The sequence below is a fragment of the Lissotriton vulgaris genome, chromosome 2_1 (genome assembly GCF_964263255.1).
Source record: "Lissotriton vulgaris chromosome 2_1, aLisVul1.2, whole genome shotgun sequence".
NCBI lineage: Eukaryota > Metazoa > Chordata > Amphibia > Caudata > Salamandridae > Lissotriton > Lissotriton vulgaris.
Genome location: NC_141687.1, coordinates 1,868,626,093 through 1,868,643,048, shown reverse-complemented (window position 1 = coordinate 1,868,643,048; position 16,956 = coordinate 1,868,626,093). Strand labels below are relative to the sequence as shown.

The window sequence follows — 16,956 nt, the reverse complement described above, 5'->3', positions numbered from 1 at the left end:
CTGAGGATATTCTAAACTTTCTGTTGCCAAAGCAGCTCAGGGGCCATGTCTAACCTGCTGGCAGAGCCCCAGGAGGAAGCGACTACCACATGGTAACAAGTCGGATGAAGTTCAGTCGAAGTAAGGCAGGAAGAGGGGAAGTTCCGCCACTAATCAGTGGGATGCATTCACCGCAGCCCCGTTTCTCCATCTACTATTGTCTAAACCTGCCTATTCAAGCAGCTACCGTGCGAGGTTATTCCATCTGAGGACATAGGGAGGGTCCGGGAAGTACGTGCTTTTCACCTCATGTATGCTGTAAGTGCTGACGTCACCTTGTGTCCATCAAGGCTCCAAATGATGCATAACACTGCTGCTCATTAAGTTTGAAAGCGCTTTTTGCTTCACGCTCCAAACCCATCACCCACAGTGTGTAACCTGTAATCTTCTACATTAAATTCGAGTTGGCCAAAATATAGACCTGCATTTCCATTTTTTTCATGTATATGTCACAGAGCAGGTGTCCTCATCCTTGGGTTCTCAGACGGAGTGAACTTGTGTAGAGCAATTCCATTTCTTCAGTGGATGCGATGACGTCAAAGTTATGACTTTGACCTTACACAAACACCAAGGCCTACATTGGCTTGGAGATTTTTCCATTCCTTCTTTCTTTTTAGAAGTATGGTCTTGTATTTTTTTTTTTACTCCTGACTTTTATTGTAAAATGTATTTATACACAATGAAACTGAAGCACATTGTTGTAAAGCTCATTTTTTCCACATTAGGCACGCCAGGGCAAGGCTGTCCTTTCAGAGGTTGAACATGTGTTGGAGATACACAATAAAGGAGCTATTGTGCCACTCTTTTACCAGCTGTAACATGGATATTCTTTTCCTTTACAGCATGAGATCTACGGCTTGGCAAAAAAGAGCAACCTCACCGAGCTGCAGGTGGAAAGGTGGTTCAGGAGGAGGCGGAACCAGGACCGGCCCAGTGTACTCAAGAAATTCCAGGAGTCCTGGTGAGTGAGGCTGCCCCAGTGCTGGTTGTCTGAAGTACAAAGATGTTCTACACAGTAGAGAAAGCCTACATGTGACACACAAGCTCTAATAATTGGGGATCTGTGGAATCACGGTGTAGTGTATTTGGTATTTAAACTGAACACGCTGTTTTAGAACTTACAATGTACTCACTTCGAGGGTGCAGTGAGTCGGTAGCTTGGAGAGCATGGGTACTCGCAAACATTTGCCCAGGGGCCGCAAAGTATGGGCTGTGGTGTGACCGACCGCTGCACTGATGCCTGCTCGGTGGTGGTACTGGGTCATGGATTGTGTAAGGATGTTAAGCGGGCAACCATTTATTTGCAGGTAATAAATATTTGCCTGTTTATTTTTTTTTATTTAATTCTGAAGATTAGTGCTCAGCAACTAGACAGCAGCTCGTGCATCTGTCCATCAAGGGCACCACATGTAAAGGTCAAGAGGGCCACAAACGGCCCACAGGCTGTACTTGGAGTAACACTGTTGTAGAGGTAACACTGTTGTAGAGCCTACATTGTCTGCTGTTAATAAACCCTGAAAAACTCAAAAGGTTTGCTTTTCTCCATATAAATACCATTTGCTTTACATAATCAGTCACCCAGACAGACTGTTAGCATTGCCCTGTCTGCACACTGTGTGTGCTCCGTTCAGACAGGCATAGGCAGCCTGTGCACTGTACTGTCTTGTACTTTGAGTGAACATACACAATGAAAATGTTGTACTGTATCTTTTTTAGGTCTCGCCTGTCGATGCGCATGCGCATCGAGCAAGCGAGACTATGGGGGCTTATCCACTCTTTATCCAACTTGCAAGGAATCGTGGCGATTCCTTGCAGTGCCCGTGACTTTTAAGCTCAATGCGCATGCGCATTGAGCTTAAAAGCGCGTGCACATCAGTTCCCTCAGCCGCACTCCAGGCCCCTGCTGCTTTCACACCCCCTCCCCGCTCCGCCCCCTCCCCTGCCCGCCGTCTGTTCGAGACAAGACGAGAATTGAATTCCCTCTCAATAGGTAGGATATTTTACATTATACACCACTACCTTTAAACAAATGTGACAGAAAGGTAAAATAAAGTCCCGTTCCAATTAGGAAAAACATTAGCTGTGTGCAGCCAAAAATCAGTGTTGGCAGGACTTAGGTCACATACTTAAATCTTAGGCTGAACATGTCATCAAGACTCTGTTTTCCCAGTTATGGGCTTTTTTTTACCAGTAATAACGTTCAGATGTATTAGTGCAACCGGCTTACTAGTATCAAATCCCAAGAGTGGAAAAAGTGTTCGGGTGACAAGGAGTCACAAAGGAGCTACTCTGCTAGAAAACGCTGCGAGTCGTGTCACGAAGCTTGAACGGGGATATTTTTGGAGGGGCATCTATTGAGATCAGCTTTTACATCGGCATGTTTATATTAGCATAAGCTCGGATACCTTCCAATTTAACTTCCCCTACAAAAAATGCTCCTCCTACCTGATGCGGTGTATGAGGGGGGTCAACGAAACAATGGATTACTTCCGGTACACGTTCTAAAACTTCCGCCCGAAGCGAAACAAAGGAGGAATCACCAAGGTAGACATAAAGAACGGATTACAATCTTCTCGGTGTCCAGTTCGGAATTAGCTAATTTGGATATCTAACCAGTAGCCGTCCTTTTAGAATGTTGTTAGTTTTTCGTCGTATTTTTACAGCAGGTCATGCTTGTTTATTGCTGGTAAAACTGTCGAATACGCACGTGCAAGTCTGACTGTCCGCCCTCCAACATTTATCGGGATTTCACTTGCGCGAGTAACTGTAAGTTCCCTATCTTCATAGTGTTAGTCGGCATGTGATTGAAGTACCGAATTATTGTGAGGATGGTCAACAATAGGAGATGTACGTAGGACTTTTCAAACCCACCCTCACTCACCCTCACCCTCACTCACCCTCAACCCCTCACCCTCACTCACCATCAACCCCTCACCCTCACTCACCATCAACCCCTCACCCTCACTCACCCTCAACCCCTCACCCTCACTCACCCTCACCCTCACCCACCCTCACCCACCCTCACCCACCCTCACCCTCACCCACCCTCACCCTCACCCACCCTCACCCACCCTCACTCACCCTCACCCACCCTCACCCACCCTCACTCACCCTCACCCACCCTCACTCACCCTCACCCACCCTCACCCACCCTCACTCACCCTCACTCACCCTCACTCACCCTCACTCACCCTCACTCACCCTCACTCACCCTCACTCACCCTCACTCACCCTCACTCACCCTCACTCACCCTCACTCACCCTCACTCACCCTCACTCACCCTCACTCACCCTCACTCACCCTCACTCCCCCTCACTCCCCCTCACTCCCCCTCACCCACCCTCACCCACCCTCACCCACCCTCACCCACCCTCACCCACCCTCACCCACCCTCACCCACCCTCACCCACCCTCACTCACCCACCCTCACCCACCCTCAACCTCTCACCCTCACTCACCCTCAACCCCTCACCCTCACTCACCCTCAACCCCTCACCCTCACTCACCCTCAACCCCTCACTCACCCTCAACCCCTCACTCACCCTCACCCAGCGCAACCACAGCATCTTCACTAAATATATTTAATAAACTTTAAGCTATTGGCAATATAAAATAAAATCCATTTTATTTACGTATTAATTATTATTTGTTTTTTAAAGCCATTGATTTTTTTTATATCGATACATATAAGTCACATATAAGTCCCGTTAATACAAAACATGTTGCTTTACAAATGCTAGAGGTGTCACATTTACAAAAATTATAACTATTGGCTTTGTAAAGAAGAAAGCTATTAATTTAGCTATTTAGAAAAAACACATAAATAAAAAACAAAAAAATAAATAACACCTATAGCTCAAACTTTACTACTGCGAGACCTATTGCATTTCCAATGCTTGTTTTTAAAGTGAAGAGTTGAGGGTGTGGCTAAGATGGTGGATGAGTAGGAAGCAGTTTCCTATGCTCTGCTTCGGCTTGCGCTGATCGGCTTGATCTCGGACCAATCCACTAAACCCTGTGGCTGCATTTCAGGTTGGCAGGTGCCCCACCCTCTCAGTTACTGGTAGAATTGCCCCAGGAGAGGCAGTTTCATATGAGCTTTGGAGCTGGGAGGGAACGTGTGGCTCCCTAAGATGGAAGCCCTCATAGCAGAGACATAAGAGTGGGTCGCCACAGTGGCAGAACCTTGCTACAGGCACACTGTATACCGAGCATTGCTATGATAACTGGTGCACCCAAGGCCCAGCTTCTGAGATACTGGCGTTGCGGCTGGGGAGTAGCGAGTGGGGGCAGAGTGCACAGAATGGACAGCCTGAGGTTGAGCAGGGCGATCCAAGTGGAGGCCCTGTGGATCGACAAAGTCTCCAAGCACAAGAAGAGAGTGAAATACACAGAGTGTAAAGCCGTATTCAGAAACTACAAGAGGCCTCCTGTTTGACAGACTAGTGCACTGTTGGCTGGAGACACTCCCCATGGCGAATAGTGGTGTCCTGAGGCCCCTGGTTCCTGTGGATAGAGGCAGGACAGGTTTTAGGCCAAGGCTCTATCAAGAGTAGCCCCTGGTACCTCCAAGTTGGACCTGATAAGAAGTTAACGGATTCAGGCGTCTGGTCCCGCTGAGTGCAAGAGCAAAATCAAAGTGGGAGCAATCAGTCAAGGACTTGCAATTAAAACCCCACAACTAAAAACGGGCATTGCGAAAGCTGCCGCCAACATCCTGACCACTAGAGATGAGGAAAAGGTAGCGGAGCAGGAGGGGACAGTCACAAATATCAGACTTAGTCCTTGGTTCTTAGTGTTTAAGATCTTACTGAACGAGCCAGACCAAGAATATTCTGTTGGATAGAAACCACAGAACCACCAGGCCCTCCTCGGGAGCAACCCATCTGCCAGACATTCCAACATGAGTGCATTTCTGCATAAAGGGAGGAGATCATGATAGCCGCCGGGCATAAATAAGAGTTCTCCTGAGATGGGAAGCCATTCTTTTCTTTCAAAGAGTGTACCCCATAACGCCACAAAAAAGAAGGCAGATCCTCCCTGTGTTAGACTTCCTTAGAATTCAACAGATCGAGTACAAATGGGGCCACCCATTCCGTCTCGTTTTTGAATGGCAAGAAAATGCAGATTGCATCCCTAAAACAAACCAAATGATTCCCCGGCAGGTTTTTGCAGCAGGCCCCAATAAAACAGACGGGATGGCTAATCACCTTAGCAAGGACTTGCAGGGTGAAATGATCAGGTAGTGGGGTAGAGAAATAGTAGGATGTTCGTCATAGTCTGGCAAGGTCATCACCTTGACACTATGGTTTGACTATATGCTCTTAAAGTAACCACATAGTCCGGTCTCCAAAAAGCTCTGGAGGAGACCCTCCATGAGGCTCAAGGAGACTTTATGATTGGAGGAGACCTAAATGTAGTGATGGATACGACATGACACAGGTCAATCCAAACACAAGTAGGCCAAATGAGTGCTTTTCCACCGGACACACTCTCCTGTCTAAAGCAATTGGGCATCTCTGTTACATCGGAAGGGCAACATTCCACCACCAATGACTCCACCCATTCCTCTGCTGAACATGAAACCTAGGCTTGTATCGATCACTTTCCTGGTAAGAGTGGCTCCCGAACAAGGCTACAGCTAGTGGACACGTCTCATTCTGATCACGCCCCAATATGATGACTGTGCAGTCCCCAAGAGACCTTTATCCTTCTAAAGGACCGAGACTGAGGAATGCTGGATTGTATTGCATATCGATGGTGAATGACATTGTTGTCATCAAGGATGTTGGCAATATATTTATCAAAGTAAAGGTAGTTTGTAGAAACTGTCTCGCAAACAGCGAGATACAATCGAGAATAGATAAGTGGTGTAACTTGGAGGCTCAACTGGTAGAGCTTGAGAATGTGCATAAGAAAACACATTCCCAGAAAATATGGGGAAAAGTGGTGGCTGCGAGGGCCCAACTGAAAGCATCGGACATGGGTGAAGCAGAATACATACTCCTGAAGACCAAACAACGGTATTTCGTTGGCAGCAGTGGAGCGGCAAATCGTTAGCCTGCAAACTAAGAGCAAAACAGGTTCATCATAGAATTACATGTGCAAAATAAGGAAGGGATACTTCAGCATTCTGAACAGGAGAAAGCGGAATCATTCCGGTGGTTCTACAAGGATCTCTCCTCTCAGGAGGAGATCTCCGCCTCTGAGATGGAGAAGTGTCTGCAAAACACGTGAATCTCAAGGCTTGCGTCTGAGCCAGCCCTCCCCCTTGAAGAACCTATACATGTTGCTGAAGCCATCTCCGCTATAAGCAGCTCAGAACAAAGCCCCCGGGACAGACTACTTCACATCTGTTTTTATAAAAGTTTTGATACCTCTGATGCCGAGTTTTAAACACCCGCAGTTGGAGTTGAACAGATCAAGACAATCATTCACCACCTCACTTGGCGGAGTGTGCTGTCGTCCGCTTCCTGATGCTCCGTCTTGCCTGTGTGGTACTTATGGCAGGACCTGATTTTAGTGTTACACCGAAGTGTTGTCTACCTGAACTACTGTCACATTAAACAAGAAGTCCTCTTTAGCATCCCTTCTGATGCTTCCTCTTCCCTGGTGGCATCACCTTCTCACAGGAGACGGACAACCAAAGACTGGCTATGTTCGAGCGATTCTTTGGGAAGGACATGTACCTTCACACTACCTGTATTTGCTGGGTTGCACTTTTGGGTTTGCAACTTGTCCCTGATTGCAAGAGCAGGAGTCTCTTAATGCGATATGTACTGCTTTGCTTTCATGAGAAACCGTACCTAGCTTCCAAGGTGGACTGTTGTGAATCAAAATGTATGACGAAACTCTTGCCATACCAGATCCCCAGTTTCAAGCTCAGCTTTGATCTTGGTCATCTTGAACCTTGTTTACAGTAAAAGAAAGTACACAGAATAACCCCTCCTGTTTGGCGTGTACCACACTGCGCCTATTCCGCCATGAGTGGAAGAGTTCAGGTCCCTGCGGTGACAATTGGGCACCTTGCATAAGCAACACATTCAGACCCCACAGTCTCGCCAACATCTGGAATCTGTTTATTTTACAATGTTTGATGTTACACGAAAACAGTTTCATTTCTTTACTGAGGATGAAACTAATGATCTTTCTTCTGATTCCCTAAGCGCTGTGGATCTACCACCAATCATGCGCACCCCACGACTCTGCGCACCCCTGCAGCCCTTAACTCTCCTGCCTGACGCTGGCACTGCTAATTCCCGATGAGTACTTCAGTCCTCAGGAACACACATTCTGTCAATCTGTAGATCGGCGCCATGGTATTCTATGGCTCAGTTGTGGAACCGCGTATGGAGATGGCTATAGGCCCACCTTCTAAGTAAATACATTACTGTTCCAGTAAGTCACTGTAACAACTTCAAGTTCGACCAAATCTCGTTCTTCGGGACTCCTACTTTCCCACTTTGGTTTTCGTCCCTCATCATGTCTGAGGTACCTTAAATTTGTCTGGATGCCAAGATGATGTAATGTAAATACCATAACAAATGGTGTTCAGTACCTCCCTCCATATGCTTTATGGATATCAAATGTATGTTTCTACTTAGAGGAACGAGACGAACGCCATGTTCCTTCCAAACATCCTGAAACAATAAGATGGCGGTTTTTTTATTCCGAGTATTGTGATTTGTAGGTCACAGCTTCAGTACATAATACAAACAGGTATACCCAAATGACCCTCCTATACCTGGGCATAAAACATCTACAGGATGTACAAAGGAAAAAAGTATGGAGGGATCAATCACTCATTTATTTTCGTTCAAGGCACCATTAATATCCCTGACGTTTTCAATATTTTGAGTTCAAAAATATTAATTTTGTTAGATACACATTATTTGTCTGGACTCTGGTACAAAAATTAATTCTACATGAAATAGACATCAAACATAATATATATAAGACATCAACAAAGACATAAAAGTCAAACACAAATTATTATTGCAACAACTGGACATGTACATAATATTTACAACATATACAATACCTTCATAATTACACATACTAATGTACACTCCTCAATCTGAGTGATGCATTCCGAGGTAGTCCTCTTCGCGCAAGAGGTATCACACCTCTCTCTTTCACTTATGTGCGCCTATAATCTAAAACCAGATAAAAAATAATTGGACTCTTCATATATCTGTCAACACAGTCACGTTTCAGCCCACAATTTCTCTAGGCTTCCTCAGGACAAGGGTACACAATCTGGAGTCTTATCCTAGCTATCAAGGTCAAAGCAAATACTTTTTATCGGGGGTACGCACTCCCTTCATACCGCGGTTCCATGCTACAAATGGAAACCTTCAATTTATATTTTATGCAGCTTTTATGAACATTTGTTGCCCTCCGGTCACTGGCCGTTCCTTCACTTCTCTCCTTGCCGTAAGGGTCCACCATCAAACAGTACGATTTTCACTGGTCGCGCCACACCGATGTAGTGCACAGCTTCAGTTCATGGCGGACACTATTTAGCCTTTCTTTCTTTATATACTTTAGACAATAATCACACTATGGTGCTGAGTGTCACTCGTGGCGGAGGGGCCGCACTCCTGGCAGGAGGGCGCACTCGTGACTGGGGGAACCGCACTCGTGGCGGGGGGTGCACTCATGGCAGGACCTCCGCAATGAGTAACTGCAGAGCAGAGTCCCCGCCACAAGTGTGGGCTCCCGCAACGACTGTGTGGCCTCCACAATGAGTGCAGAGCAGCTGCGGCCTGTGAAGGTAAGAGCGGTGGGGCCGGGTTGGGGGGGTATTCGACAGACCACCACAAGGGAAAATTAAATAATTACTTTTCCCTCCTCGTCGTCTGTTGAAATCCCCCCTGCCCCACCAAGGCCACCCCTCCTTCGTCACCGCTCTTACCTTCACGAGCTGCGGCTTGTGTGGAGGCCCTTTGTGAATCGGGCCCTTAATATGTTAGTGCTGAGCTACCATACAGTACCATAGGATAATCTGTTATTTACTACAGTGAATGGTGATAGGCCTAAAAATTACAGGTGAGCGAAGAGTAAAGGAAATGGGGAATATCCTACATTCTGAGAGCCAATGTACTGTGGTCTGTACTCGACCCTCAGGGCAGCCGGTCTCTCTATAGTGCCTGTAATGCAGTCTGGTTGAAAGTCGAGCTCTTCATTTCCCCCTCCCCAGTATGAATCCAGACTGCCAGCATCAGTGATGGAAGAGCTCTGCGCTCCATTGCCGCTAGCCTCTCCGCATCCATCAGTTGCGGCTGGAAAGTGATAATATAAAGTGACTAAGTGCATCTTTTTTGAATAATGTATGCTGTAATTGGAACCTATAAAGCGATGTTCAATCGTTGCAATAAAGTGGCCAGTCGCGTAGCAGAGATTGATGATGGTGAGTGTGGTCCGCCCTGCAGTTTGGCAGTCTTCTCTTTTTTGCTTCCCATAGGCTCTGTTCATGGGACTCAAGACGTGCCGTTGGAGGCGAGGCATATTTACTTATGTCTACAGCCACTCAACTGTTTCTATGTATGTATGTATGTAGGTATGTATGTATATATTGTGAAGCTAGCCAAAAGGTAGCAGAGCACTGTACAGGGTCAAAGGCAAAGAATAGTCAACGTCTGATTGGAGGAGAAGCTGGTATCTAAAGGTCAAGTGGACTCTTACTGCTTCGGGATGTTGTGCTCTCTAGAGAGGCATGTCTTCCATTCTTTTGCTCTTTGCTAAGCTGGAGCGGGGTGGGTGGCAGTCCTGATGGATGGAGAGATGTTGTTGGTAGTCCTGGGTGCATACATGGAGAAGGCCAGGGGTGCCTTGTGCTTTTCTATTTTTCAATCTGTCTCCAGTCTAACAGTGTTCATGATCCAGGTGTACCGGGTGTCACCAGAGATGGAAAACTTGTCAGCCTGGCGATACGGATGCTTTTTCAGATGGCTTACTTATTAAAACAAACACTCCTTTAATTAATAGCTAATTAAAATAAATACACATTTAAATACACTTGCACGATTTTCATTACCACGTTCTGTAACTGTATTATTATTAAAGGTAATCTCCAGATGTTTAATTTTTATTTGCAAATAACTCATGTCTCTGCCTGTGAGACGTTAAAAGGGTGTTTTCTTCAAAGCTGCAGATTGGAGGACCAGGAAGATTCAGGATGCTGGGTGCTTTTGGACGATTTGTTCATTTATCTATGAAAATTCTTTAACCCTATGTGACCTTAGCCCATCCCAGGCGATTAGGTGGATCCCGGGAAAACAAGGCAGTCTCTTCACTCGAGAACTTTGGGTGAATGGTGTGATTGATCATTTGATGATGGCCACATCTGGGCAGGGTCACGTTGTAGTCTGGGATTTGTGCAGGGCGCGCCATGAGACAGGTCAGTTTTATGATGGCCATGAGATATAAATATGGACTTCGTAGCTGCTAGCTTGTGAAGCAGGGCAGTAGATAAGAGGTGATGACCAGGTGCGTTTAGGGCAAGTAGTAGGTCTTCGTCAGTTCTAGCAAGGTTGGGGTCCATGGTCCAGTGAAGTAGTGTGGCTCACTGGTTAGAGGCGGCAGACCCGAGAGCAGAGGACGGCCCGGGACCAGGGTTCGATACCCGGCGCGGCAGGTTTCTGGACCAGGGTCAGCGGACTCGATAATTCTCTCGCCTCGGTGCCCACTCTGATCAGCGATCACACTCGGCAACTCTGGGCATTAGCTTGCCTCATCTTCACTAACTGCCCCACCAGACCGCTGGGGATGCCTGGTCTCACCCTGGAGATACCCATTAAGGGACCATCTCTCAGGGAAGCCAGAAAGGGTTTCGCAGCGGTCGAAGCGCCTTGGGACCCTCCGGGTAAGTAGTGCGCTATATAAATGCCTATACATTACATGGTCCAGAGAGATTTACTGTCTGGTCTGGAAGGTGAGACTGGAAGACAGAAAGCCCCAGTTGGCATAGAGGAGATGCAGGATGGGAGGCTGCAGTAATTGTTTGCGGGTGTGTGTAAGATCATGCAGTCGGTGTATGGGAAGTGATGGGATGATAGGGCGGTATGGGACAGTGGATGATATAGAGATCAGGGTAAAAGAGAAGTAGTAGTAGAGTAGAATCCTATGGGGAACACCATGCCCAGAGGAGATTCAGGCCTGCGAGGGTGAGGGTGAGGTTGGGGATAATAATTGTAAAACTGTTCATGGGTCGAGCGGAAGGTAGTGTGGTCTTTATCCGAGCTAGAGAGGGAGGGTTTTCTCTGCAACATCCTCTTCCTTCCATTGCGCAAGAATGGAACGATAATAACTAAAACTGCTCAGGACAATAAACACACAAATTTGGAGTGGCTATCTTGACTAGAAAACAATATATTTGATTAGCTGGTGAGGAAGAGTCGCCCTAAGGTAAGGAGAAAGCAAAGGTCTATACACTTCACAGGTAGCACCGAAATATGTTTTTTAAAAAAAAAGTAATCCTTTTTATTGGTTACAATAAACAGTACAGATTTCTACAGGTACTGTAGACCTAGAGTCACAGTAACCATTGATGTGGAACACATGGGTTGATTCAATAAATAACACCTCTCTTGGCTAGATTTCTCCTGCATGTTAAGGTTCTGGTTCGTCTGGGGAGAATTGCGACGGTAATCTGGGCGATACACATATATCCCCCCCGGTATACATTCCATTTACCAAATATTTGCATCCACTTTCTCTCGGGTACCCCCTAGATACATATACTGTTTTCTCCCTGAACATGTACCAGTCCATGTTGTTTTTCCAGTCCATCACTCTCGGAACATCTTGTGGCCCCCATTTCCTTGCTATGTTTCTCTAAGCGACCATGTGACCTAGCGTCACCCATGTTCTCTCTTTGCTACCCAAATTGATTGGTTCCCATATGTTTAGCAAACTACGTTTGGCCCTTTGTATTATTCTCTCTCCCAGTACCTCCCCCATGCACAGGACGACATCACTCCAGTACCTACTAGTGAATGGGTATTCCCATATAATATGGAAGAATGTGCCCTCCCGGCCACCCTGTCTTATGCAACTGGTCTTCTCTATATCCCATCTTGGTCAGAGCTGGCCCATGATGTATATTCTGTGCAATATTTTCAACTGCACCAATTTTAATGTAGAGGATATTGCTACCTTCTTTGGCGAGGGCAGTGCTTCCTGCCAGTCCTCCTCCTCCAGCCCCAACAAGTCCCTCTCCCATTTTTCACGGAGTTGCGTGTGGAAGAGCATCAGGTTAATGATCAGTTTTGAGTAAGTCCGGGAAATTGCTTTTCTTGGCATACTCATCCAGAAGCTTATCCTCGAGAGGCAAGGCCTCAGGGGGGTCTTTCCCATCGAGATCGAGGTCTGCAAGGCATGTCGTACCTGTAGATACCCGAACCTCTCCGTTTCCGCCAGTCATGATCCTGCTGAAGAGTCTCAAAGGGTTTTACCTCCCCCTTTCCCAAAGGGGTGGCCAGTGTTTTGGTCTTTGCCCATCCCATACTCCTGTGTACCGTATGCCACACCTGAACAAGAGCCACCTATCCATAGTATATCCCGGATCATTCTGCGGTGAGTATACGCAATAGTTAATGGCAGCTAGTTATGCCGCCGGGTAGTACTTTTTAATATTCCGTAGCCCGATTCCCCCATCATACCAGCCTTTTACTAGTTTGGGGAAATACATTCTTGGTGGACTATTTCCCCAGAGCAACGTTCTCTGTGCACTTTCCACCATTCTGAAGTATGACGCAGAGACGGAGTCGGGTGAATTCTGAAGGATGTTCAAGAAGCAAGGCAACATCTTGAAGAGCGATGTTCTGTCTAGTAGCGACGGTGGAAGAGACTTCCACAAAATATGGGGTTTGAAATGATGATGGTACTGGTAAATGGAGTTTGGAAGAGCAAGTCAACTGGAGAATTTACTAGCCTGAACATTTTAAGTAAGTCTTAGTTACTTCCCGTCATGGAGTCCTCCAACATTTTAGCAGGGAGACAGGATGATGGGTCTGGATAGGCAGATTCCTAGGGCACTATTTCAGATCAAGCTCTGATGACAATTTAAAATATGGATACTCTGCTCAAAGTGATTTTTCTCCCAGGTGTAAGGAGTGTGGACAGTTAATGAGGGATACAAGGCTAGAAGTTAGTTTGTAAGGACTGAGGAGAAGCAATGTTCATAGTATAGTGAAGGGCAGGTTTTTTTTTTGCTGCATTTGGTCACTGGAAATAACTCCGCTTTCAGCTATAACATTGAACACTGTATGGACTAAGGACATTTCAGAATGTAACCCCTTTCGGGAGGTAAATGTGGAAGCTACATATTTCCATTGTTCGATCAAGGTAAGTAGCGGATATTAATGACAGATTTAGCAGTGAAAAAAGGTACATGGAAGAAGTTTATTACTCTGATTAGGTGACTACTTCAAATGGTGACTTTAAGAAAGATGGAGCGGGTTTAGGTGGGTATAGGGCCAAAGTTTAGAAAAGACGGAGGAAAAGAAGGTGGGTACGGCTTTAAAAAGAGGTGTTCAAACTTATCTTTAAACGCAGACTGGTCTTCGGGTGGACATGTAAGCAACCATAATATTCAGGAAAGGTGTCCGCAGATGTCATGAGGGCTTAGAGTGAGTATCGCAAGATAAGGGAGGTATACGAAGAATGTAGCATACATTCACACGAGTACACTTGGGAGCCTTTTGGAGACCTTCGCTACTGAAATGATGTTCAGTTTGGTTTATTCAATTGCTAATGGCCCCTTTTGATTATGTAAAGTCGACTACTGGCAGCATACCTTGTCCTGATGGAGAGTGGTAGAAGTCCCTGAATTCAGTGTTGGCCGTGCTAGCTGCTGCATTTACAGTCCTGGGCAGAGGATTGGAAATGACGCATCCGGCATTGAGATAAGAACTGCAACGACTGCGTGATGGGGCATAAATTAGTCTACTCAGGCATCGGAGTGGTTAAGTCCAGGGGTACTCCTCCATTTGTTGTTGTAAACTATATGGGGGACCAGGAGTTCCCACCTCACATAGTTGTGGAAACACCCTTACTCTTTCTTTTGATTTATAATAGTTCTGGCAACAAAACCTAGTGTCGAAGTGAAAATATGCTTAGGTGGAAGGGCTTTAAGGAAGTCTGAGTTGTTTGCTACCCAATAGCAAAGAGATATGGTCCACAACAAAGCAAAAATGTTCTCCGCCTTAGATTGATCTAACACTTACCACAAGGTATTCCTATATATGCACAGTTTAGGGATGTAACCTCATTTGTGACAACAGACTGAGCCTGTAGGTTCATATGAATGCCATTTCGATTGACATCTGTCTCAGCAGGTTTTCAACCTGTGATGGAAAAGTTGTTTGAGAGGAATCTGTTTGTCAACTTCCTAGATGACATCTTGGTATTGGGAACAGATTTGCAGGATCATAGTTATAATATGTGTATTGAATAAATGTAGGTGTTCAGGGATAACAGTCAGTGCAGAGAAGTGCAAGTTTACGTTCAAGGAGTAGGAGCACATGTTACGCACAATTCAGGAAATTGTGTGAAGTTCAAGCGAAGGTCGGTAAAGGCTACTGATGCACCAAGCCTTATGAATAAAGTACAACTGCAAGGGTTAACAGCAAAGTAGCCACAAGATTCAAGACCTATATTTACAACAAGAAAAACCAAACCTTAATTCATACAAAAACAGTGCATGTTAGACTTATTTACACATCAATTTGACATTTGTTCTTTTTGGTATGAAAATATTTATCTTTATTCATTTATCTTTGTTTTATAATTTCATCACATATATATTTTTATTTATATATATATATATATATATATATATATATATATATATATATATAATTTTTTTTTTGATAATTCCTTTTTACATATAAATATCACAACACCTAGATTATTTTTTACATTCATACACAAACCAATATTATATACAATTAAAAACCTAAAGGAGGGGTTAATAAGTAGTTTAAATGCTGGCGGTCGATGTAAGGAGAGGAAAAAAGCGACGCCTGTTTTCGGCGTTAAAGCCTTCTTCAGGTAAACCAGTCTCAACTTTTTTCTATTATTTTCTTAGGACCAGAAATACTGGGCTGAGGCCACGATATAGTACGACCTTCAATATAGCAAGCTCATGAAGAAATTAAGGAGTGATTCCAATCTCATAATAAATAAAGCGGACAAAGGAGGCAACACTGTCATCTGGCCTCGAGATCAATATACGGCTGAAGCGGAACGACATCTTAGCAATGTATCCTGCTACAGGAAAAGCAACTTTATAGACATTTTACGCCTCAAGGATAAAGTGCATAAAGATCTGAATGAATGGAGGCGTGAAGGTCTATTAAGTAAACAGGAGCTTGCTTTTCTGAAAAATGAGTTCCCCATAACCCCTTTCTTTTATTTAATACCGAAGATACACAAGCAAACAACTCCAGTGCCTGGCCGTCCTATTATCTCGGGCCAGGGCAGCTTGTTAGAGTCAGTCTCTCGTTACGTAGACCATTTTCTCCATGAATTTGTGGAATCATTACCTTCGTACATCAAGGACACTGGACATTTTTTATCTAAAATTAATGATGTGTTATGGGACAATGAATTGGTACTAATAGCGCTAGATATACTCGCTCTATACTAGCATAGCACACCATGATGGGCTGAATGCTGTTAAATATTTTTTGAGCAAGCGTGACATTGCCTTTAGCCAACACAGTAACATGCTGCTAAAAATGTTAGAGCTCTGCTTAAATAACAATTACTTCCTTTACAACAAAGAGGTATATCAGCAGCTAAGAGGTGTGGCCATGGGGGCATGTTTTTCCCCCACATATGCATGTCTTCATGTAGGGTGGTGGGAGGAACATGTCCTCAGGGGGTCACTAGAGGCCAAATTCCAAAACAGAATATCTCATTTTTGGCGCTTTATTGATGATATTTGTATGGTGTGGAGGGGGTCTGTGGATTCAGCTACTGAATTTGTTAGAGCGATTAACAAGAACCAGCTCAACCTCAAGTTCACATCTCAAATCAGTAAGGATAAAATTCAATTTCTGGACGTTGAAATCTATGTCCAGAACGGGAAACTCCAGACCAGACTCCATAGAAAGCCCACAGCAGGTAATTCTATTTTGCACGCGGGTAGTGCGCACCCAGGTCACCTCGTGAAAAGCATCCCGTATGGGGAATTCCTGCGTATTCGCAGGATATGTAGCTCAGAGGATGACTTGAGAAAGTGCCAAGCGGAAGCATTTAACAGATTTGTAGCTAGGGGCTATCAGACCACGGCCCTCAGGGAGGCAATGAATAAAGCTAATGAGCTCAACCGAGCAGAATATCTACAATCAACTACAGCTATCAGAACTAGACAGGAAGTAGCATCTGAGGTCCCTGAGAGGATGGGCTTGATCACCACTTATAATAGTGAGGAGAAAAAGTTGAGAGGCATCCTCAGAAAACATTGGCCCCTGTTGAAGACTGACATCACTATAGCACCCTTATTACCTGATGAGCCACTATTAACTTTCAGAAGGGCACCCTCGATGCGGGATGCCTTGGTAAGATCTAGCCCAGAGGTCATCCCTAAAAAGGAGGGTCTATTTGAAAAGTCAGGTTTCTATAGGTGCATATCTTGCAGGGCCTGTAAATTTGGAGTTTCCACCAAGGAGTACTACACTGCATTTGATTTGGCTCCCACCACCATCAGGGGGCATTTCACTTGCCGGTCCGAGTTTGTAGTTTATGTGCTCCAATGTACTTGTGGGCTCAAGTACGTTGGTAGCACTAAACTACAGGCCTTTAATCGAATACTCCAGTATCTCAGGGCCATAGTCAATGCAGATGATAAATATCCTGTGGCTCGTCATTTCGGCCTAGTCCATCAGAAAAATGTTAATCACCTT

The 16,956-nt window shown here is 45.2% G+C and overlaps 1 protein-coding gene across 1 annotated transcript in view; it reads left to right on the top strand.

Moving 5' to 3' along the window:
- Positions 1 to 16,956, top strand: part of CERS3 (ceramide synthase 3) — a 351,845-nt gene that overhangs the window by 217,453 nt on the left and 117,436 nt on the right. The window contains exon 3 of the mRNA XM_086958063.1: positions 882 to 1,000. Coding sequence (XP_086814189.1) covers positions 882 to 1,000 — 119 coding nt within the window. The remainder of the gene's footprint in view (positions 1 to 881; positions 1,001 to 16,956) is intronic.